The 25,033-nt window shown below is 28.6% G+C and overlaps 4 protein-coding genes across 10 annotated transcripts; 2 read left to right on the forward strand and 2 right to left on the reverse strand.

Annotated features, from left to right (window-relative positions):
• Window positions 1-971: 971 nt before the first annotated feature.
• LOC123297412 (sodium/hydrogen exchanger 8) lies at window positions 972-4,775 on the reverse strand. Its single transcript, XM_044879061.1, has 4 exons — window positions 3,611-4,775; window positions 2,644-2,955; window positions 1,908-2,287; window positions 972-1,262 (listed from the first exon to the last, which is right to left on the reverse strand). Exons 1-4 carry the CDS (start codon window positions 4,758-4,760, stop codon window positions 1,119-1,121), a joined length of 1,986 nt encoding a protein of 661 aa, XP_044734996.1. The 5' UTR covers window positions 4,761-4,775; the 3' UTR covers window positions 972-1,118.
• Window positions 4,776-5,601: 826 nt separating this feature from the next.
• On the forward strand, window positions 5,602-6,501 carry LOC123298423 (probable prefoldin subunit 4). The gene is made up of 4 exons (XM_044880417.1): window positions 5,602-5,717; window positions 5,785-5,889; window positions 6,122-6,241; window positions 6,309-6,501. The coding sequence occupies exons 1-4, from the start codon at window positions 5,679-5,681 to the stop codon at window positions 6,459-6,461; spliced, it is 417 nt and encodes a 138-aa protein (XP_044736352.1). The 5' UTR covers window positions 5,602-5,678; the 3' UTR covers window positions 6,462-6,501.
• Window positions 6,502-11,420: 4,919 nt separating this feature from the next.
• Window positions 11,421-20,449, reverse strand: LOC123297501 (protein LSM14 homolog B). Of its 6 annotated transcripts, none has more exons than XM_044879180.1 (4): window positions 20,216-20,449; window positions 19,708-20,016; window positions 12,788-13,583; window positions 11,421-11,649 (listed from the first exon to the last, which is right to left on the reverse strand). In XM_044879180.1, the coding sequence occupies exons 1-4, from the start codon at window positions 20,334-20,336 to the stop codon at window positions 11,442-11,444; spliced, it is 1,434 nt and encodes a 477-aa protein (XP_044735115.1). In that variant the 5' UTR covers window positions 20,337-20,449; the 3' UTR covers window positions 11,421-11,441. The 6 variants fall into 6 exon arrangements, with proteins under 6 accessions (XP_044735115.1, XP_044735114.1, XP_044735113.1 ...); XM_044879179.1 differs by having other exon boundaries at window positions 12,788-13,595; XM_044879178.1 differs by having other exon boundaries at window positions 19,663-20,016.
• Window positions 20,450-20,625: 176 nt separating this feature from the next.
• LOC123297283 (cytochrome c1, heme protein, mitochondrial) lies at window positions 20,626-23,694 on the forward strand. 2 transcript variants are annotated; one of them, XM_044878885.1, is made up of 4 exons: window positions 20,626-20,766; window positions 21,084-21,135; window positions 21,212-21,353; window positions 22,858-23,694. In XM_044878885.1, exons 1-4 carry the CDS (start codon window positions 20,695-20,697, stop codon window positions 23,519-23,521), a joined length of 930 nt encoding a protein of 309 aa, XP_044734820.1. In that variant the 5' UTR covers window positions 20,626-20,694; the 3' UTR covers window positions 23,522-23,694. The 2 variants fall into 2 exon arrangements, with proteins under 2 accessions (XP_044734820.1, XP_044734819.1); XM_044878884.1 differs by having other exon boundaries at window positions 21,084-21,131; window positions 21,205-21,353.
• The last annotated feature ends 1,339 nt before the right edge of the window (window positions 23,695-25,033 follow it).

Below are 25,033 nucleotides of genomic sequence, written 5' to 3' on the forward strand. Positions count from 1 at the left end.
AATGCGGAACGCATTTTACAGACATTATCACAATGCATCATTTGTAATCGAGAACATATATAATAAGGACGTGAAACTTAAGCGGAGGGAGTACCAGTAAAAGAGGCGCCTAGCTGGGCGAGGTTTAGTCCTCAATCGTTGCCAACTTTGCACTGCGCATTAATCTTTCGTCTTTCTATTTTGTCGTTTGTTTTCAATCAGTTGAAAGTAATAGTACCAAGTACGCAACGACCGATGACTAAACCTCACCCAGATATGCGCCTGAAATTCAGCCACTAGCGCTTCATGTCCTTAATATATATGTTCTTTGTCACAACAGTACGGTACTGACAATATATTTATTGTCTCTATCCTAAACGAAAGTTTGCCACAATGCGCATGCTTGCCAACTTGACAATTCTTTAAAATAACGTAAAATAACTTATAGAAAAATGACCACTATAAAAGTATATCTTTAAGAATTTTATATAACACCATTCACTAGTCTGCAAAACATAATACGTGGATGCATAAAGGTTTGCCACCCCTGTCCTAGTCTATATTGTTCAAAATTACTCATGCCTTCAACCCATTGACATTATAGTTACATAGACTGAAAGTCAAACGATTTTAAGCGTGCCAACATCTGAGGTAATTGCTTAGGTTCAATCCATTGTATATTCGCAAGAAAAAATGATACGTGATAAATATTTTTTTAATTCACAAAGCACTATGTTTTATGTAATATGAAAATTTGTATATTTGTGTATATTTTTTTGATAAATGTCCCTATATTCTTTTGATAAATTGGCACGCCTCTCATTGTATGGAAAGATAAGCGATGCTTGGTCTATGTATACTATAATGGCAATGCTTCAATCCATAGACATATAAAGGACCAACCAATTATTGCCAACTTTCGGAAAAATGAACTTAAATGGGATTCTATAAAATTATAACAAAATTGTATTCATTGAAATATTATTAATGTATATTTGATTCATATGACTAGTTTATAAATAAATAATCTAAAAGCTGCAAGTGCCCGCTTTCTTCACAGACTTTTATAATTATTCTAATACTCATAATACAATGGCATTAAGTATTTTATTAAAAATTATTTAAAACAATTGATTTACTCATACATTTCTTTGTATACTTGATATACTTTGTCTAGAACTATTTGTAACAAGATCTTCTTCAGATTGATCCGGTGATATTCTAATTGCTTGATACCATTGATTTGTAAGATCCGTCATTTGAGTCTTACAATCTTTAAGTTCCTATTTCAAGAAAAAATTATGTTATTCAAAATTTACTCCATAAAAATTAAATACTGAACTTGTTCATTCGCCAGATGCATGTGGAAGGAAATCAACAAAGATTCATAGGAGTAATATTTTAAGATTCGAAATCCTAGAAAATTTTCCAAACTTAAATGTGTCGTTTATCGGTAATTTTAGTTACTCTCGATACCGAAATTTTATTATCCTAATTTAATTTTATAAAAGACACTCAATTAAAAAATAAAAACCATGAGATAACTCGTAAAAGTCAAAAGGCGTTAAATCACACGATTTTGGTGGCAAATTGATTTCGCTGTTTCGATAGTTGATGGAAGTCGCGAACTGGCATTCAATAATACCAATGGAATGGATGGTCTAAGTGTGGATAGTCCCAGGACAATTAATTTAACCTAACCTAACCTAACCTATATCGTCTTAAATTAACAAAGAAACATTGAATCGCATCGAATTGTTTATAGTTACTATAAAATAGTTTTAATATATTTCATGTTTTTTGAAAGGCGCGAATGTTCGAATAGGTTTAACGAAAATCGTTAATTTTTAGATACCGGTCTCTGGCTGTTAACAATGTTTGTTTTACTAACTTTCTCATGCACCTGGCAAATTAAAATAATACATTACCTGTTGTGTAAAACGTCTAGTAAAAAAAGGAATGAAATATTTCAGATCCCATTTAGCAAATCCTTTAATACGTGATTGTATGAAATTCACTTCCATTTCTTCCTCAGTAATTTCAGATAAATGTTCTGAATCGATAGCTTGTCCCCATTCTCGAGTTTTACTCAATGTAATACGTTTGTCCTTTCGCTTCTTACGACTACTCCTCTTTATTTGTGTTTTATTACTAGCTTGTAAGAATTTTAACAAGGGCATTGTTGATCCACCAAAGAAAAGTGTTGTAAACAGTACAATGATTAATGTTGTTGTAATAATTACATGTCGTGTTTCGTCACTGAATTGTAAATGTAAAGATAAAGCGTATGAAATTGCACCTCGTAAACCTATAACAATTTTTTTATTTTAATTGAAACTCTAGGATTTAACGTGGAAAAAAGTAGGAATAAATATTAAGTAACGTCCATCAATTTTATTAGGGCCGCATAATCTGCTTAAAAGGCTATCTATAAATTACGCCACTCAAATTTTATGATTTTTTTCGCTCCGTTTTTGTTTTGCGGAAATTTTATGTTTCTTCACCAAATGGGTGGTATTCGTGTAAGTACGAGGCAGGCACCATCGTGCCACCCAAATATGAGTTTCATGTACCAGGCCATATCTGATGTCATTCACATAAGAATTCCATGGCGTCGAAATCCTATATACTCTATACAAATATAAAATAATAACATTAACATACCACTAAACCACATTATAAACATCATTTTTCGTGTGATTTGATGTTCACGAAATCGGTTGACTAGTATCGCTAATGGAAATATATTACATGCTCTACCAATTAAACATAATATAATACTCCATACAACCAATGCAGGCTCAACCCGATGACGAAAACTGAATAATGCCAAACCAAGATATGCAAAAACACAAGTTTCAGCAATAAATGCCAAAGTTCTCATTGTTTGTTGCATAGTGATTTGTGTCACAGTTGATAGATTAAAATGAGTATAATGAGACATCACAACACCACAGAATAAAATTGCCATAATTCCTGGAAATAAAATGTATTATTAAGACAAAATATTACTAAGCAAAATGTATTATTAAGGCATTTTTTTCAAGCCCTCAAAAATGTTCAATAATTTTTTTTTTCTGTAATACAGAAAAACATAATTTTATTTTTGGTAATTTTTGATAAAAAATAGTCATGAGTCAGGAATCATAACTAGCATTGGGAAATCAAAAATGTGCTTCTTAACTTATTCTATTAAATAAACCCAATCACACAAAAGAGCGCATGTTAGGCTTAACGTTTTTACCATTTTAATAGAGCAAAGTTGGACTAAGTCTAACTCAAATACGGAAATTTTAAGGGAGGGAGGTCCGATTATTTAAATAAATAAATGACTTCAAAAGTAGGCATATTTAACATTGGTTTTATGGTAAAACGGTAGATGGATGAAATGTTTTCATAAATTTCTCCAAAACTAGTCGGTGTAAATTAAAAAAAAAAATATTTAAATTAAAATGAAAAAACTTAAAAAATTATTGTAAATAAAAACAAAATTCATCATCAAAGTTGAAAATAAAGTACAAATAATTTCAACTCTAAATCTAAAATTGCCGTAGCGCTCGTACTACCTTAAATAAATGAAAAAAAAAAAAAATCAATATTTTTCAGATCGACTAAATGTTCGAATACGTACCTGACAAATGTATTCCTTCTGCTAAAACGTACGGCGCATATGTAAATACCAACATCATTCCAAATTCAAGTGATGGATTTTTACGAAGATCCACATGTTTCAATAGAAGTGCACTAATTAAGGCAAAAATGACTCCAATACCAGCTGATGCAAAAAACATCATACAAAATCGATAAAATCCTGATAAAATAGCCTCACCCGTCGACATCTCAGGATTATTTGATTCTAATACTGTAGTAGTTAATACAATTGATATTGCATCATTAAGAATACTTTCACCAAATACTAACATGTTAAGCACTGGATCTACGTCGAGCGCATGAAATATGGCAACAGTAGCAACGGGATCCACAGCAGATATTAAGGAACCAAACGCAAACGACTCAACAAAACTTAATTTATATGCAACGTCAGCAAGTCCAAGTAAATACACCCCACATCCAATCACAAATGCAGATATTGCAGTGCCAATAATGGCAAATACTAATATGGAACCAATATTTTGAAAAAAGTTACCTTTATGTAAATTATAACCCGATTCAAAAATAATTGGCGGTAATAATACTAAAAAGAAGGCCGTTGGAGAAAAAGCTTCTTCTTTTTTCCAATTTCCAAAGTTTCCAAGATTTGATAATAAATTAATAATTAAACCAATTAAAGCTCCTAAGAATACAATAACTACACTTTCAGGTAAGTACCGGAAGCCAGTTTGAAGCATTAAATGAATTAAAAGTATGCCTAAAGCTAAAACACATAATACAAAAAATATAGACATCGAACTATTGTGCTCATCTTCAGCGGAGCTTTTTCCTGGAAGAACAGGATCTGCAGAGGCGGTAGTTGAAGATACATTTGTTTTATTTGATGCGGGAGTTGGCGATACAGATACTGAATATGATACGGTGGTTACTAACAAAGTATTATTACTGCTTACTGAGTTATTTAATGAACTTTTAGTTGAAGTCGGAACAGTAACTGATGGATCCACAACCAATTTTGGGACTGTCGAATTTGATTTATTTTCTGTCGTTTTATTAACATTTTGTATCGTTGTATTCACATTTTTGTCACTTACAATTAATTTATCATCGCTTTCAATAGTTAATTGTAAAAAGCAAATTAAAACAATTAACAAACATAAAATTTTCATTGAAATTTTAGAAAAATCAAGTCGAATCATTTTTTATATTTTATTAAAAATACAGAATATTGTTATAAAATGTGTAAAACATTTCGAAAATAAGAACATGACAGAAGAAAGTGACGTTTATATAAAATTTAACCTTGTAATCATGGAATTTTACATTTGGTAATAAACTAGCAATAAATAAAAAAAATAAAAAATTCCTATAAAAAATTATTAACTGAATGTTATTGCAATGTTGCAGTTTTACTAAATGGTTTCTAACATTCTTTATAGTCATAAACCATCAGTTAGTTCAGTGTAGACAGTTGGATATAATATATACATGGATAAGTATTTATATTTATATTATAATCAGATGTCTATGAATATATCTGTCAAAATTATTTGTGTTATTTCGTATAGTGATACCCATATTACGTCATCAAATTGGATTCCCGCGTTTTTGAAAGCGTGTGTATTTTTCCGAAATAAATTTTTGGTGGCTTTTTATTAGCAAAATCAACATTTTAAAATACTTTTTCAAAAATAGTGCAATACCCTATTGTTTCGTTAGTCTAAAAAATTGTTTCCCTATATTTTCCAAAGTTATATGAAATGATTTTTTTAGAAACACTATGGCTTTCGAAAGAGAAGATATCAAAAACGGATTACCTACTAGGGGCACCTAAATGACCGTGCATTTCAATATTGAAGTGATAACTATAGTACCCAAAACTTCATTAGGTCGTAAATATTACAGTAAGGGTTGAACTGGCAACAGTGTAACATACTCTTATAAATTCATAGAGCTATAATAAAAACATATACATAGACTGACATAGATTTATCATTAAAAGTTAGTCTGTGAAAGTTTCATCCAATCCACATTTTTAGACATTAACCAATTTCCATTTTAAATTTTGAACAAAAATTGTAATTAAAATGTCATCAACAACTAAAAAAGGAGGAGATTTTCAACCGGTATTACATTATTATTTCTTTTGTTGCATATAAAATACTTGAAAACATTGATTCTTTAATTTTACAGGATTCAGATGTCCACATTACTTTTGAAGATCAACAAAAAATTAATAAATTCGCTAGACATAATGCTAAAATGGAAGATTATAAAAATGAGTTAAAAACTAAAGAGGTGAGTGTGAAAATAACAATATTCGAGCCTTTAATATTAATATTGCAGATAATATTTTAAGTACAGTAGTATTCATATGTTTTACCTACGATTGTGGGCGTCCTACAATTAGTTCTGAGTCTCACGTCAAATGTTAGAATCCTTCCAAAAAAACATTTATATCTTACACCAAAAATTCTCCCAAAAATAGTGTAAGGATTTTTAGATATTAAATATTTTTCTTTTCATGTAGAATGAATTAAAAAGTCTTGAAGAAGCTATTGAAGAAACCAGTTTGTTGGACGAATTAGAAGACAAAATACCTTATTTAGTTGGTGAAGTATTTATCTATCAAAATGTGGAAACAACTCAAGTAAGACGAAATTTATAACAAAAACTATAGTTTTTTACATTGAATTAATTATTTTTAATTCTTTTAGAAATGTTTAGAAGAAGCAAAAGCTGCTAAAGAAAGTGAAATTCAAGCATTAAAACAAAAATGTACAGACTTAAAGAATTTAATGAGTGAGTTAAAAGCTCAATTGTATGGAAAATTTGGAAATCATATTAATTTAGAAGCAGAAGATGAATAAATTTTCATCATGTTATATAAAAAACTTATTTATTAATTCACTAATTAATACAATACTACCTTTTTTTAATCGTTTTACTTTAAATATTAATCATGTTTATGGATTACCTATGTAATAATATTATATACTTATTTAAATTTTAAAATAAATATATATTAAAAGTACTTAGCTTTAAAATTATTCTCAACCAAGGGGAAACTAGATTCATGAAAGTTATATTCATAGATAAAATGGTTATATTTCAGATATAACTAATAAAATAGATGTTCGCATATTTGGGGGTATAAGTAGAATTTGTTATAACAAAATCGTTTAAATCTAAACCTCCCTTTAAATTTAAAACAATAACATCTGTAAGTAATTACAGATCACCTCTTATATTAAATCTATCCGTAATACATAATTACGAATACTTGGTATAATTAAACTTAAAAAAGAATATTTAAATTTCGGTTCTAACTAACGTATCATGTTCGAAATAATTCTCGTTGAAAGTATTTATGGAGTGGTACTACTATCTACACATTTGTTAGATCTCTAAATCATATGGCTTAAAATTCAGACTGAGTTTATTTTGCTTGGGTGTTTATATCTCACGTGATATTCACGTAACTTAAAAATCTGAAGATTTATTGAGTACTACTGTTGACCTTTTTTAAAATTTTATGTCGAGGAATTTTTTTCATTTTTGGAATCTGCATTGCTATGAAACGAAATTAAAAAATTTTTCCTCGAAAATTGACCCCCTTAACATTACCAGATGGATTTAATATGAAATTATAATCAATAGATTCACTATTAGAAACTATACCTACAAATTTTCAACTTCTTATCTTTTATAGTTTTTGAGAAAATGGAAACTTAAGTTTTGCCCTAATTTGATCCCTCATGAAAAGATATTTAGGAAAAAATTTTTCAGGCAAAATTTGTTTATTGTGTCATAAGGAACAATTTTTACATTTAAATTTGTATACCATGTATATATGAAAATAAACATAGTATATTAAGTTTAGTCCCAAGTTTGTAAATCTTAAAAATATATATGCTACGAACAAAATTTTGGTATAGAAAACAAACAATGGACTGACTTAATTGTTGAAATACCATGTATAGACAGTGTTGATCACATTACACATTCATTCATGTCACACATACATAACTGATATCCCTATATAATACATACCATACAATTTACGCCTAAATTGTGCCCTCATGGGTAAAAAGTGATGCTTACAAAAAATGTTTCAAACAATAGTTTTTTATTTCTTGATAAGGAAGTTTTTTTTACATTTAAACTTTTGTTCTATCTCTAACGGTTTACAAGATGGGTCCTAAAACCGGACCAGACAACCGAAAATGGACTAATTAGGTGATTTTATAAACACCTACGCCAAAATTTTGTTCATAGCATCAATATTTTTAATCGTTACAAACTTGGGGCTAAACTTAGTATACCTTGCATATTACATATATGCATGGTATAAAAATTTACAACTCCACTAAAACCACTTTTTAATTTGATCATGGATTTTTTAACCGACTTCAAACAAAAAAAGAGGAAGTTCTCAATTCAATTGTTACCTCAGAAATTTCGACTGGGTGAACCGATTTTAATTATTCTTTTTGTATTTGAAAGCCGGTGCTTCCCGTGTGTTCTCATTTCAATTTGGTCCAGTTCTGACAATTGCATCAATGAGAAAAACATATAAGCCTTAAATTTGTATTAAGTATGTGCGCGACAATTGGACGAATAACTCAATATCGATCCCGATGATTCTTTTTTTAGTGATAAATTAGTTAGTGTACTTCCAATTCACTAAAAATAAAAAAATAAAAATAAACTTTTAACAAAAGGAAAACCGACTTAAAAAAAAAACTATTCCAAAACAAATTAATATGCACTAAAAAATAATGATAATATAATGTTACAATTATTGTTATTTTTGGAGTCGGTGTTAGCCAAGTTAATGAGCAAACTGTTCTGTCACAGTTGTTTCCTTGGCTGACACCCACCGACTCCAAAAATAACAATAATTGTAACAACATTATATTATCGTTATTTTTTACTTTTTAGTACATATTAATTTGTTTTGGAATCGTTTTTTTTGAAGTCAGTTTTCTTTTTGTTAAAAGTTTTTTTATTAGATTACTCATCAAAAACCATGATCCAAATACCCTGTAAAAATTAAACGTTTTAAGGCCAAGGAAATGTTTCAAGACATCTAAATATAGTTAAAAATTATATGATTCCAAGTTATTTTATTTATAATAATTCTTTTTCTAGTACACATGAATTGTTACAAAATATTTTTTTTTAACCAACATCTTGATTTATTTTATTTGATATAATGAAATTAAATGATAAAAAGAAAATGCAGAGACACCTTTTTTTTAATAATAGTAATAAACTTAAACATAAATAATAATATAATGATAAAGTAGTTGTCGTCGTCTTATTCATTATAAATTTTTAAAGCTGTTACAAAAATACATATACTTACAAAATCACTCTACTGTTTTACAAATTACAAAAGAAAAAATACTAAAATGTTTTTTTTTTTGTTTCAAAAATTTAAGACATCATTTTTTTCAACAAACATAAAAGGTTTCTTTTTAATATAAGAAATTACATAAATCCCGAAAAAAACAAAAAATTTGTTTGCTAGTTCAATCAAAAACTTTTTTTTTTTAATTATTAGTACGATCGATTCTAGGTCGTAGTATTTTTGCAATATTTTTTTTCTTACATTTTGTACATTCGTGTTTACTTTCCATAATACGATACGTAATTCAAAATTTCATGCATATATTCAGAAAAAAATGTAAAAGAAAACAAACGAATTTTCACGAGATCATAACTTACGTTTATACGAAATTAAAATTATTATCACTTTTCAATCAGGAATATTTGCATTTATTCTTTTTCGTAGTTCAAATTTGTTTTGAACTATATCCTTAAAAAACAGTTTGCTCCAATTAATAAGTTGCAAAAAAAGTTGCGTTCAAGTTTAATTTTTTATAAAAATATTACATTTAATTATTCTTAACACATTTTGAGCCCTGCATAAAGTGTTGATACAACACAATTTGACATTTTGAGGTCTTTCAGGACATCAATGCTTTTTCAGAAATACGAATTACAGATATTTCCCAATATTCAGAGTAATTTTTGGGTAATAAAATTACTAATTTTTTGGAAATATAAATCAAACGAAATGTTAAATATTACAATGAAAACTAATCGAGCTACAGACGTCCAAACTAAACAAAATCTAACAATTTCTAGAGTTAATTCATTTTTTTCAGAATAACTTCGAAATAATAATTTTTATTAAGTTCAAAACAACAACATTTTAGAAAACTTGAATCAAATAAAATAACGAATATTTTCGATTTAAAATCCTAATTTATGCAATTGCAAAAATACAAAGGATAATTTGAAATTGAAACAAAATTTACGTAATCTCATTCGAAACAATTTTGTGTCTTCCTAATTTCTTGTTATTTCAAGTCTGTGTTTGGTTCAATTTTCTTTGTGGAAACATTATCTCTTGGCAAAAATTTAAAGGACGAGGGACCGTAAACCTATTTAAATGGGTAGCACATAGTGATAATTTTGAAAAATTTTATTTTTTTGTTAAAATTTTTTAATTGTTTATTACACATATTTTAATAATTAATAACATTTAGGGTCATTCCAATAATTAAACTTTAATTTTGATGTCCAATCTTTTTTTTTAATTTTGGTCAATTTGTATGTGTCTTTTATAGGTAATACAGAGCAATTAAAGCTATCATTTTGATTCTGAAATTTTTCCGTAAAAAAATTCATAATCAAATAATTTTAATATACACCTAAATTGCTCCTACCTTCTAAACCATAAAAATATCAAAAATAATTAATGAATTTTGAACATAAAATAATTTTAATTAAGGGAATGATCTTAAGTGTTATGAATTATTTATAACAAAAAAGTCAAAAATTTTTCGAATTTACCATTGATGAGGAACATTTTTAAATTTTTTTACAGCCCCTCGGCTTATCGATTATGGCCATATCTAATTATTTTTGAGTTAATCACAATTATAGCTCAATTTAGCGAATGCATACAAAATTATCAATGTATCATATTTCTGGATATCTTGGAAATCGAATTGATTTTACATTATCAATAATACCGCGCTCTAAATATGATCTTAAAATAATATTAATCATTTTAACAAAACATTAAACTTGCAAACACCTCTCTTTGCACCTATATTAATAGGCCTAATTGAAAAATAAAAACGAATGCACGCAAAATGTAAATATCATATTATTTAATATATAATTTAAAGTAAAAAATGAAAAAAAATCGCGTTTCAAATTTTCCTTTTTCTTTTAAAAGTGTATTTTTAACAACACTTAAAAATCTAGCACACCAGATGCAAAAACAACTCCAACAAACGCTTGTCCGCTTCATTTATAAGACATAATTTTTATCTTTAATTATTTTAATTTTTTTTTTTAATATAATATTTCGTTCATTTCAATTCCAATTAAAAAATAATCACATTGTTCTAATTAAGAAAATAAAAACAATTTTACAACTTGGTAATTAATTAAATACGAGAAGAACGAGCCATATCTAAAGTAATAATTTATTTTAAAATTATTCACACATTTTTATTATTATCAAACCTCTTTCTCTGTGTATGTATGTGAATGTTTTTTATCATCGTCGTCGTCTTTGAATCGAACAATAATAAATTTTGAAATTAAAAGGAAAATCAAAACTAAAAATAAATATTCTTGTATATAATGTATGGTTTTTCATCACCGTGTACGTTCAAAGATTCTTGTGGCTGATCGTTTTATAAATGTGTGAAAAGTAAAAACTAAAGTAAATACCATAAATTCTATGAGTATAAATCTAGTCTTGTGTTATTGAATGTTTTTTTTTTGTTTTGCTTTTTTTGTTTGAAATTGTTGATGTTTTTTTACTTGCCATTCGAGCCCGTTGCCGTTGTGATCGGCCTGGATTGGGTTGCAGTTGATTGGCTGGCATTTTGATTTTGTTGTGGATTATTTTGTGATTGACTTGGTCTCGATCGTTGATTCGGTCCTTGGTTTGTTCGATAATTACGATAGCCACCACGATAGCCGCCCATTCCACCACGATTATAGTATCCTCCTCTTCCTCGATAACTAGAAACAAATAATTTTTTCTAAGAGTCTAAAAATTCCAAATTTAAAGAGTTAATTTGGATGGAAATATTAATGATAAATTGCATAGTTTGTAAGAAATTAAACAATTATTCTATTTTTACTGTCCTCGTGAAACCAATGCTCTAGGTCGGTGACAAGTATGCCAGGTTATTGTGTAGAATTTCGAAGCTCTACTCAAAAGATAGTTCCTGCGACTTCGCCATATGTAAGGATGTCTCTATCTAACGGTAAAAATTATCCAATATATCTAGAATGTAAACTACCCGTCTTCCAAACTGAACAGCGGTTTATCGGTTTGCCATGGAAATGTGGCAAACATACACACATTTGCAATTATTTATAACTATGTATTCCCGCAGAAATGAGATAATTTACTATACTTATAAAAAATGGATTTCGTTTAAGGTAGTACTATCGGTAATAGACTTTGCATTCAGAATTTAATGAAACTTGGCATAGTTGTCCATTATTATATTAACCAGTTAAGTTTTTAGGGGCCTTCAGAGAACTGAAAATCTGAACGTCCAGTTTTGTGAAATAAAATAAAATCTGTGATTTCCCATAAGAATCAATGTTAAAATATTTTTTTTTTTAAGTTCTCTGAAGGCCCCTAAAAATTTAACTGGTTAATTATGATATAATAATGGACAACTATGCCAAGTTTCATTAAATTCTGAATGCAAAGTCTATTACCGATAGTACTACCTTAAGTTTTCTGAAAAATTTATCAGAATAAAGTCTTGATGACCACAAATCTCAAAAGTTCTTATTAAACTTTGTGTATATGCCAACGTAATATTTTAATTTCTATCAGATTGTAAATGGTTTACCGAAAAACATCCCAACTACCGTGAGTTATCACGCGTTGGGTGGTTTTTGGCTCTTTTTTGGAAGCTAAATTTACAATTTTACTTGTTAGTTTACAACCAGTCATCCTTTGTTCACCTCGCTCCCTTGTAATAAGTAAGAGCAAAATAAAAGTAGAAACCAAACATTTTTTCATAAATTTCTTGATCCTTTTGCCCCTCATAATTATAGATTTTACAGAATAATTGGAAGGATTTTGTACTTTCCAAATGTTTTCAAAAATAATACGTTTAAATAAAATTAAACTTACCCTCCACGCCTAGCAGAAGCGACACCAAAAGTCTCTGAATTTAGTTTACGTTCAGTACGCCAATCAGTTCTTTGAGATCGTCCTTTAGACCGTTCAACAGCCTCGCATGAAATATTATCGAAAAATGATTTTTTGCTATCATAAAATATTTCTGATTCTTCTTCAACTTCGTTTTCACCCGCACCAGTTTCATTACCAGAATCATCTTTTTTCTCGACGTCACCGTTCAGTTCTGTTGATTTATTTGGTTCGTCTATTTTCACTTTAGCTAATTGTGAGCGCAATTCTTCAAATTCAGTATTCGCTTGTTCGAAATCGTAATCATTATCGAATTTTAATAAATTTTTCACTTTCATTGCTTGATTTTGAGATTGTCCCCCCTGTTGATTACGATAGCCCCCAGCACTACCACTTCCACTACCTTGCATATTTCGACCGCGACCCCTGGGACGCATTTGTATACCTCGATTGTTATTGCCACCCCAACCTTGACGTTGATTTTGATTTTGTTGATTACGTTGATCTTGATGACCGGGAATATTTTGTTGATTTTGTAGATTTCTTTGGGGTTGATTTCTATTTTGATTGCCTTGATTTTGTCGACCTCCGGATTCCCTTCTAATGCGCTGTTGACCTCCAGGTGGTTGTATAGGCCTTTGTTGTCCGCCTTTTTTATCATCTTGAGAACCGCTTGGACCACCACTTGAATTTACTTGAACACCAGCATCATTTGTTGGACTTTTACGTGATGTTAAGCTTACAGGAGTTGTGGATCGACTACCACCGCTGATTAAATCTAATACAGAAACTATTAACTCTAAGTTATCATTTATTAATTATCAGCAAAAATTATTTTTACAACATTTCAATCCAAAAGAATAAGCCATTCCTCAATAATCCAATTTATTTGTATCTATGTGATCGCACTGGATACAAAAACAATTTTTTTATCATATAATAGACTTTCAATTTTTTATATAAGCCAATTCCCCAATTAGAATCACAAGCTTGGAGGCTAAATAAACATATTTAAGGATTTAATAGAAATGTTTCTCTGAAATTGAGGAGCTGATAAATGAAATTATTAGCGGAAAGGTGGTGAAACACATATATGGTATCTCAATGGGCTCTATTGCCTTAGTGTGTCTTTCGTGGACAGCCAATATAACCTAACCTAATACAAATGTTCAATTTTAAAATCATCAAATTATATACTGAGAGTTCAAAGAATATTCGATCCATTTCTGATCACCGAAATTAAAAGCATTCGAGCAAATGATCATGATGAAAATTGTTTGTTTCAAAGAGAGCTATGTAATAGTAACCTAGAATTTGATATTTGCCTAACAACATGTAAAACACAATGATTTTTTCTTTTTTTCAGCTATGAAATTAAGTTAACTTTTACATGACCAGAAGGTGACCTTAAATCAAGGTTACCATCAGATTTTTGTCATTGAAAACAAACAACATTTACACTGTTATGTGCAACTTTGTGTAAAACAACTTTTACACAACACTGTCATTTTCCTTTAAAATCTTTAATTTTGAGCATCAGTTACGGTTTATACGATATATCTTAAACATTCTGTATTTAGTCTGGTACATTTAAAAATTAAGCAGTTCGATTACTTGATCACAAATATGTGTATTTTCACATCAAGTTTGTGATCCTAAATAATTTAAAAAAACTTTGTTGACTCTTATCGAAAATTGAAAGCATATTTTCATAAAAATTTGGTGTTTGTATACAGTATGTCTACTTTTTTATGAACTTCTCTACCATAAATACGTATATTCTTTTAAATTAAAATGCTATGATACACAAATGTTCGAAAATGTATTGCAAAAAACTTAACAGGTGATAAACTAGAAAGTTCAAAAATGTCTTATTCTTGAGATATAACGGGTAGCTAGAATCACCAAACAATAATGCTTCAATTCAAAAAATGAACTATTCACATCAGTAGCAATTTTCGTTTATTCCGAACAAACCTGAGTATACTGGTATAAGCGACCCTGGGAGATATATCTCAAAAATAAACTTATCTTGTTTATCTTGCAAAATGTTACCCACTACTGTCTGGTTAAATGCATTATTTTTTCGAACTATCAGTGTTGAATTCACCAACTTCAATTCAGAAATTGACTCAGATGAACTAATGAATAAATCACAAACTTTTTTGAATTTTAAATTTGATTTGAATTAGTTTAAATAGTAGTAACTTATTTGAATCAATTTAAGAATTGAGAGATCGTTCCTAAACTATCGCATTAGAAGATCCGAATAATAATACAGTGTACACAATTTTAGGAATAAAGTTTCTTTTTTTATTTTGATCCGATTTACCAATAACAAGATAGGATATCGTTAATTATCATTTTATAATTTTGAGAAATTATATTGTTAGTCAAATTGGCAAAGTAAAGTGGACGAAAATAAAATTTCCTTCAAAAAAGTAGAGGAAAGTTACTCAAACGATAAGAGCATATTTCTAGTTTAGAACATTGATCGAAAACATTTTCGTTTATAAACCTCAGAGAAATATGCTAAAAAGATAAATTGTACAACTTTGCTTTTCAAAAAAATTTCAATTTGACAAATATTAATTCCGAAATTCTCAAAAATTAAAAATAACAGTTTGCTGCTGAGCTTGTTGAAATTTAATATTTTAATTTAGATTTATACTAACTCCAGAATATTAAAAATATTTGTACTTTCATATTTTAAATATTCTGTCGTTATATTATAAATTCAAATAGAAATGATAATTAACGAAGCCATCCGTATTTTTTTAGGAATCCAAAAACTGCAAAGAAACTTTCTTCTTAGAACTTTATCCTTGTATATCTATCTCTCTTCGCTCTGCTTATACGTTTTGGAACAACCTCTATTAAAATATAGATATAGGTAAAATAAGACAAAAATTATTATTGAAACGACAATTGATAAAAATGTTCAAGCATTTAGAACAACTTTTAGCTTTAGAAATATTCTAAGAACCAAATACTCATAAAAATAAAATCACCAATTGTCGACAAATACCTTATTTTTCCCACACTATAGTAAAATTATGCCCACTACTTATACAACATATAACTACTCATACAAAATATAATATAAACTAATATAAAACATTTATTGACTATCGCGATTGGCTTGATTGGCTCCGTCTTCAATTTCCGTCTCAGACAAAATTCTGTTAGTCATACAACTAAAACTTTATTCATGTTATGATTTCTGAGAAAACGACCGAAAATTTATATATTTACTACCAATGCTTTTTAGAATTCTATTGTCAGCTATTATTTTTTTATCATACCCTCCTATGCTTCAAAAATCCTGATCAAATTGATATCGATGGATAAATTTTTCAGAGTAAAATAAAAGATATAAAGTAACACGAGTACGATTGGGGGACTATTTCCAAACGCACCTCATTGTGTAATTTATAGTTGACAAGATGTTGGAAAATTAAATAAGACTTAAAAATTGCATACTGTTTGTTACTTAAGAACAGAACTACTAGGATGGTACGAAGCACAATTTGACAATTTTATAATACTAAGATTTTAAACATTGAGTAGTAAGTGAAGTACGAAAAATTAACAAGATCTCCAGTAATATTTTTAATGTAATAACTAAATAATTCAGTTTAGTTTATATTATATTTTATATAAATCCCAACATATAATACAATAAAATTTAGCATACTTTGGCGCTGAAGGCAAATTGGCAACTTAATGCAGAAAATTATGAACCAAGGTAGTACCTTTTTAATGACACTAATTTCTAAAGTTATTCAAATTGCATGAATCGCATCTAAATTACTTCAAAATAAATAACATTGATATCTTGCAAAATTAAAATTTGCTTACAAAAATACGACTATTGAAAAAACATGCAAACGCTACATTTACTCCCACAAATTTCATAAACATTTTTTTATCCTAATTTTTATACCGAATATACTGTAAGCGAAACAAGAATCGAATATCTAAGCAAAAAAACCGAATACAATAATTAATAGGTAGTGGCGGAATAATTATTGACAAAACAAGTCGGGAAGTTAAAAATGAGCCGTTAACGAAATATAATACTACAAAAAAATTTTTGCTTCAAGTTTATAGTTGCTTTGTTTAATTTCTAGCTAAATTGGGTTTAGTTGCTATAAAAAAAACAATACCAATACATTATTCAAAAGCCCATGACTTGGAAAACATACTGCAAAATTTGTATATTTATTTTTTCGAAGATTTTCAATCTTTAGGTTTTGAAAAGAGTATTTTCCAAATTGTACAGCCGACAACGCATAGACATAGAGAATGGACTCAGCCATCATCATGAAATTGATCACTCTATAGAAAGACAGAAAGTGGACGTATGGACACTAGGTGTCTTTTTCTGTAGCTCTGTACTACAGATATAGAGAACAATCTAGTGGTCGCACGATTACCCTGTTTCTGTCATACAATTCTGTCCGTATTTACTTTACAGCTGGATAGGGAACGTTCATTCCATTCTTTACTTCTAGGGGTATAACTAACAAGAACTTTGAAATTAAAAAAAAGCTAGACTCGAACTCGCAAGCATAAATTACTATACAAAGTCAATAACATAATTTCATTAGAACGATCTTAGATTTAAGATAGGATGTTCATTTTGATTAGTAGATTTTGGTCCCTTCGGGCTACAACTCTTTTTAATCCAAGACCGTTTTTATGAAATAATAATATTGATTTTCCATAAAAATTTTATGTTGAATGTATAATAGCGAGAATGTACAACCGCACGGACATATTTAGAAAAATACAGACCTAATTTTGAAGGAGCTAGACTGATCTTCTATTTAGGGTTTATAGGTGTTCATTCGCTAATTCTTGTACCATTATAATTTTTAAAACATGAACAAATAACAAAAATAATGGAAATAATATAACTAAAATTAATTTACCAAGTATTTGATTAATATGACCAAGGAAATTACAGTACTTTGGCTTTTTTTAAAATCAAATTGAAATTATGGGTAAAATATTTATACAAAGTTTTCAAAACAATGAAGCTAACATTATCTTGAAAAAAACTTTGTTCAAACTAAAATTTTCTAAAAAATTACCAAGAGAAAAATTCAAAAACAATTTTTATAACAAAAACTTATTACACATTGAAAAGTCTAGGATATATTTTTAAATTTTGCTGTTTAACTAATTTCTATTATTTTCGATCGATATTTACATTTATAAAATTTATTTGATCAGATATGGAGCAATATTTTGAGTATTATATACCTCAGATATTATATACCTCAGACCCAGTATTGAATGATGATAAGTTGCGCAGAACAAACAACAATGAACTATTGAGTTCTGTAACAGCCAAGGTGTAGTATGTTCCTCGAAATTTTAATATTATTTTGATCTTTACGATTAGCTAGGCTGTAATCGCGATAAAATGCGGTGTTAGAATTCCGGTTTTTGTATACTTTCTCACTTTTCTAAGTCTTCAGATTTATATTGTTAAATTTTAATAAATTAAATAAAGGAAAAATTGTTTAATATTAAAAACCAAGTGACAGAACCATACAACTACTTTATAGACACCTAAGGCAAAAGATACCATTTATTTCATTTTTTATAACCTGTGTATATGTAATATATATCAAGGTAAACTAAGTTAAGTCCCAAGTTTATAACGCTTAAAAATATTGATGCTACGAACAAAATTTTGGTATAGGTTTCATAAAATCACCTAAAGAGTCCATTTACAGTTGTCTGTCTGTCCGCCTGTTACCATGATAACTCAAAAACGAAAAGAGATGCCAAGCTGAAATTTTTATAGCGCAGAGATAGAACAAAATTTTAAAAGTAAAAAATGTTCTAATAAAAAAATAAAAAGTTTTGTTTAAAATATTTTTTTGTAAACGTCACTGTTTATCCGTGAGGGCGCAAATTAGTACAAAATTTTGGGACCATTTTCTCCAAAACTATGAAAGATAGGGAGTTAAAAATTTGCAGGTAGCTTCAACTAGTGGTGTTGTGATTTCGAATACCAAATAAATGGCGGTCGAAAAGCCGCCATCATTTTTTCTAGTTTATAAAAAAATTATGCGAGCACTGATATTTAACACATTCTATACAGAGTATTTCAACAATTAACTCAGTCAATTATTTGTTTTCACTTATTTTAATATTGACTTGTTTTGAATATATATAAATTACTTAAATGTTTCAATGAATGAATTAGATAGATTTTGAAAATAAATGAAGACAAATATTTCCGCGAACTGTATGTGTGTCAATGTCATATTGACAAGCAAAACAACGAATAAACAATTGCTGACGCGACCAAAATTTTATAGAATGGTTTAATAAATAGTTTTAAAGTTTGATTTACAAATGTTTCTGATGAATAAAAATGTAATTTATAGCTTTCATATAAGAAGGTATATCGAAAATAAATATAAGAAATCTGAAAAAATAACAAAATTTCAAAATATCCCTAGACAATTTGTTACGTGTAAAAAGTAAAGTTATATAATTGTTTTGTTTTTCGATTGCTTTCAAAAATAAAAATAAATTTTCAAGCAAAACATATTACGTAATATTGCAATCTAAACTAAACTAAACTAACAATAGGTGGAAAAATAAACTAACAATAAATTGAGTTATAAATGAAAAGTTTGTTTTTGATATTAGTAGGCTAAGCAATGCAAACAAAATTTACGATGAAAAATAATGAGCGTAGTAGTAGCAAACACTTGTTGAATGAAAACAAAATTTACCACTGTCGTTGCTTCGAACACCTTGGTCTATATTAGGAATATCAGTACCAGGGGCACTTCCCATAGAACCACTATTTCCCCCGATTAACTCACTTGGCACAGGTTGTTGTTTTGGAACACCGCGTTGCATGCCCATACCTGGAGCTAAACCGCTTGGTAAATTCGCGCCAATTGGACCCAATCCTCCTCCATATGGCTGAAATTGACCCATTTGTGGTGCCATATGACCAAGCACTGGATGTCCAAAATTTGGTTGAGGATATGGTTGTGGACCCAAACTAGGTGGCACAGATAATTGCATAATTGCTGGATCATTTGGAATAACATTGTTATTTACAACACGAATATCTTTAATATCAGATCCACGAAATAAAATATAATCGTACACTTGATTTTGTGGTGCAACCGGATATTTTGTATCCCGATCTTCGGTACCAAATGAACGAACTGAAACAAATTATTTATAAGTTGTAATCGGTAAACAACCGCAAAATAATGTCAACAAAAACACTAAATAGAATAAAGTAAAAAGTCGAAAAAGTTCAAGAAACAATCGTTAAATTCGATAAGAATTCGAAATAACTTCTATTTTATACGATATAGTTACAAAAAAATTGAAAAAACAAAACAATTTTTTTTTATTTACCTGAAGCCAAAGCTATTGTACATTCTCTAGGGTCAACAGTAAAAAGCCGACCTTCGTACCTAATATCCGCCTTCGATATTAAACTTATTTTAGAGCCCAATTCGGGCATTTCAGCACTCATCTTCAATAATTTCTATTGAACTACAGATTGATCTGATAATCACCGAATTAAACTGACTTCTGAATGCATTCGTCTAATTTTCTCAAGTCAATTTTACGATGGCGTATAAAAACAGCTGGGAGAAGTGACGTAGCAATTATTTTTACCACTAGATGGTATTCAAATCGATAAATTAAAAAAAATAATTTAATATATTAATTAAAAATTGTAAAAATCATTATAATTTATAATAATTTTTCAATAAAAATATATTATTTATTTTATTACAATATTTGATTGATAAAAATTTTATAAATAATAAAATTTGTAAATAGGAATTTTTATGATATAAGTTTAGTACTCTGACTGCTCGAAGATCATGGCGGCGACTGTAGGTAGAATTTGTGGAGCTGGGCTCTTAAAATCAAATAATAATCTTGCATTAAATCAGGTATTTAACTTTTTTTTAGAATAATATTTAATAAAATTTAAAAACCAATAATTAAATGTTTGTGGCTATTTTATTTTAAAGACTTTGTGGCTTTTAGTCCAAAGTGTCGTGTCTGTCAACCAATAAAATCAACATTTAAACCCTTATTTTTTAAATTAATATTTATTATTCTAGGAATATTCAGAATTATTTATTAAAATAGATCTTAAAATGTATCTTTTTGTATTTATTTTAATATAATTTTCATTAAAATATCTTTTGTTGGTTCTATTATGTAACATGGAGTGTGTTGTAATACTTTCATTCATTATCTATAGGTTAGTCATTTTTCAACTACAAGAGAATGGAGTCGAAGTAAAAAAGCAGTAAGTGTTACTTTAAATCGATTGATATTAACTTTTAGTTTACAAAGTTTAATTTGGAAAATTTTAATTTTAGTTGGTAGCGACGTTAGGACTTGTAACGGGTGGAGCCGCTGCCCTAGCATATTCTTTGGATCAATCTGTTAAAGCTTCAGACTTAGTTGTTCATCCACCTAAAAATCCTTGGAGTCACAATGGAATGTTTAGTTCATTGGATCACGCAGGGTATGTTTTATATTAAAAAAATACTTTTTAAAAACCTCAATTATCCAAAATAAGATAAATGATATAAAGATATGAGATAATTTTTTATTATAAGGCAATAATTATACTTGACAATTTATTATATAAATCTTGGTAATTAAGGTCAAGCTTCAATTTTAAGCAAGGTCAAATATCAAGTGGTTTTTAACCTAAAAAAAACTGTTAATAAGTATTGTTTGAGTTAAAATTTGTATTATTGTTTACGTTTAGGTGGTAAGATCATTTGAAAATTCTTTAAAGCTGTTGAGAAATTATCACCTAGGATTAGTCAGAGCTCAGAGCACATCAGCACAATTGAGTAGAGTTTTATTAAATTTGACAGTTGGCCGCCATTTTATTTTGTGATTTTATCAGCTAATCATAGCCATTTTCACAAGAAGTTATTGATTTCACTAAGTAATTATTTCCTCTAGTTAGCATTTAAACAATGATCTGTTAATAAATCATAATCGTTAATTGATAGCGAAGTTAATGAAAACAATAGTTTATTAGACCTTACAATTTGACTTTAGACTCTTCTAGAATTGATTAGATATGGTGAAAAATAAGTCTTATTCTTTCCTAGTTTTCGAATTATCGAAATTGAAAATTTTGATGAAAAATTTCTCCTTCTGTTTAACCTCCATGGTGTGGACAATAGTTTTAAGAATAGTTTTATATAGTTAGTTATCTGTAATTAGTCGTAATTTTAAATTATAATAAATATAAATTATATTTAAATTTCATGTCAATTTTTGGCCAAATGATTTATTATTAAAATTACAAAAACAAATTCAAAGTCTTTTGTGTTTACGTTTCTTGATTCTTTATCAGGAAATATTCAATTTTAAGTATTTTTTGCACGGGGTGAATACTATCATAGAATGGATACTGTCACAGATTGAACATAACGGCCAAATGCAAGGACTCGATCTCATTGAAGGCATGGTCAACCTCTGGAATACAGAATGAGTGGAATCACAGAGTGAATTTATCTTGTGATCCACGGGTTCACCGTGCTAGCATGGGCTTGCGAATTTTTGCCCCTTTCGTTCACCCTATGATTGCATCACCGTGGAAAATCATATATACAAAAATCGTTAAATCAATTTCTATCTTGACATATAAATCCAAAATACGCCATTTCATATTCAGAAATTTATTATTCAGAAAAAAATTTTTAATTAACAACCCATTTTCAAGTAACTTAACGCCTTTATTATTCATTTTAGAGGAAAGTATTAAAAGATAATCGTTCCTAAAAGCGGTTTCAGATTTTTGAATATTCTTTATTCATCACAAATATTCAACCTCATAAATGTTAGATCCCGTAGACTCAAATTCAAATAAATGTTTTACAGAGTGTCTGTAAAACATCTGCAAAACACGCTGTTTGTGTTTTCAATTTAAATTCACCGAAAAATTTCACTTATAAATTATAATAAGTTAATAAATAATAATTTTGTTTTCTTTGTTTTAATATCAGTGTTCGCCGTGGATACGAAGTTTACAAACAAGTGTGTGCAGCCTGCCATTCAATGCAATACGTCTGTTACCGTGACTTAATAGGAGTCACACATACAGAAGCCGAAGCTAAAGCTGAAGCTGAAGAAGTAATGGTGAGGGATGGTCCCAACGAAGAAGGTGAATTTTTCAATCGACCAGGAAAATTATCTGACCATTTCCCAAGTCCATATCCAAATGAAGAAGCAGCACGACATGCTAACAATGGTGCATATCCACCAGATTTAACATACATAGTATCAGCTCGTCATGGTGGTGAAGATTACATCTTTGCTTTACTTACCGGATACTGTGATCCACCAGCTGGTGTTGTATTGCGTGAAGGTCAATACTTTAATCCCTACTTCCCTGGTGGAGCTATTTCCATGGCACAAGCATTATATAATGAAGCTGCTAATTACTCTGATGAAAGTGTAAAACCAACTGCCAGTCAATTAGCTAAAGACGTTGCGCAGTTCTTGAAATGGACAGCGGAGCCTGAGCATGATACACGTAAATTGTATTTGATCAAAATGTTAGCGATGGGTTCAATTCTATTTGGATTCTTCTATTATATAAAACGACACAAGTGGTCAGTGATGAAATCACGAAAGATCGCTTATCAACCACCATCCAAAAAATCATAAGTAACAAAAAATGTTTAGAACAATTTTAAAAATGAAGAGATTCATACAAGCAGATTCAAGTGAGATAAAATCAATGTAGCCTTTATTTATCTGTTAAATGTCATTTTATTGTAGTCTGCTATTTCAAAAATAATTAATTTATGTTAATTAATATAAAAATATATTATAAAATACAACGGTTTTAATTCTTTTTTTTCTTTTTTTTTAATAAAAATTGTTTTATTTCGATTGGATTTTCTCTATTTATTAATTTTTGAATGCATAAAAATGAAAATTGTACAAATTCAGTTAATAAAAAGGTTACAGGGAATAAAAATTCGAGTTTATTCTTCATTGTAAACCTAAAAATTATTATATTAGGCAGGCTATCCTGGTAGAAAATTAAATGTCTCAATTTTAAATATTCTAGTTAATGTAGAAAACAGTTCATTTTAGTTTCACGTCAGATAAAAAATTGCACAAAATCTTTATTTTACATTCTAAATTCGCGATAAAAGAAGCCAATCACTAAGACATCCAAAATTTGGAGGATATTTTAGAGGATAAACTTACAAAAAGAATGTATGCGACTTTTGTCATATAATTAAACGTTTTAATTAATGTTATAATGTTTAATGATGATGTAAACAGACTCGTATAACAACTTGTGCACATGTTGAATTTCCGATTTTCAACCGATTTGTTTATTTTCAAATATCTATGGAGCTTTATTTTTACAATCCACAAAATTATCATAACAATATTGTTTTTGTTGAGCATATCTCAATCAATGTAAATGAATAAAGTCATTAATTTTCGTCGTATTTTAGTATGTTTTTCCTTTCCGCATATATCGATTTCAAAATCGAAATTTAAAAATTTCGAGTTAAGTAACAGAAAGATCGTCTTAGTGTATGAGTAATAATTATTTAAAAGAAGTTATCTTCACATATTTTTCCAAAAATTTTGAATATAATTATGTCTCAGTTTCTTTATTCGCGAGTAATGTTACATGGTTCTCAATAAAGTCGACAATAAAAATATTCATTTTAGTCAGAATATTATCAACATTGGCGCTAAAATTCTGGAACATCTTGCTTGATTTCAGAAATCATAGTATTTCATTAATTTATACCATATTTTGTACATAATAATTAACATGATGAAAACAGTAAGTAAAAATTCCTCTCTAAACAGCATCGATCTTTTTAGCATTTTCTATTTTAGTTAAAATATAGAATATACAAAGCTCTATTATTTGAGAATAAATTCTCAACATTTCTTTCCAATTTTCAGTTTTAGGTTTTATTTTAAATTTGTTACTATATTGTACATTATGTTTATTATGTAAATAAATTCATTTCATTGCGAAAGTACACTTGCCTTATTATGTTGGAATGAGAAAATTATTTTGTACACATTCTATTAATAAAAATATGTGTTATTATTAAGTTGGCACTAGTGTAAAAAAAGCCGCCTTATTTTTTTAGTTGTCAATATACATAATGTAACAGAGTTGTACATTTTCAGTTT

The sequence above is a fragment of the Chrysoperla carnea genome, chromosome 4, assembly GCF_905475395.1.
Source record: "Chrysoperla carnea chromosome 4, inChrCarn1.1, whole genome shotgun sequence".
NCBI classification, from domain to species: Eukaryota; Metazoa; Arthropoda; class Insecta; order Neuroptera; family Chrysopidae; genus Chrysoperla; species Chrysoperla carnea.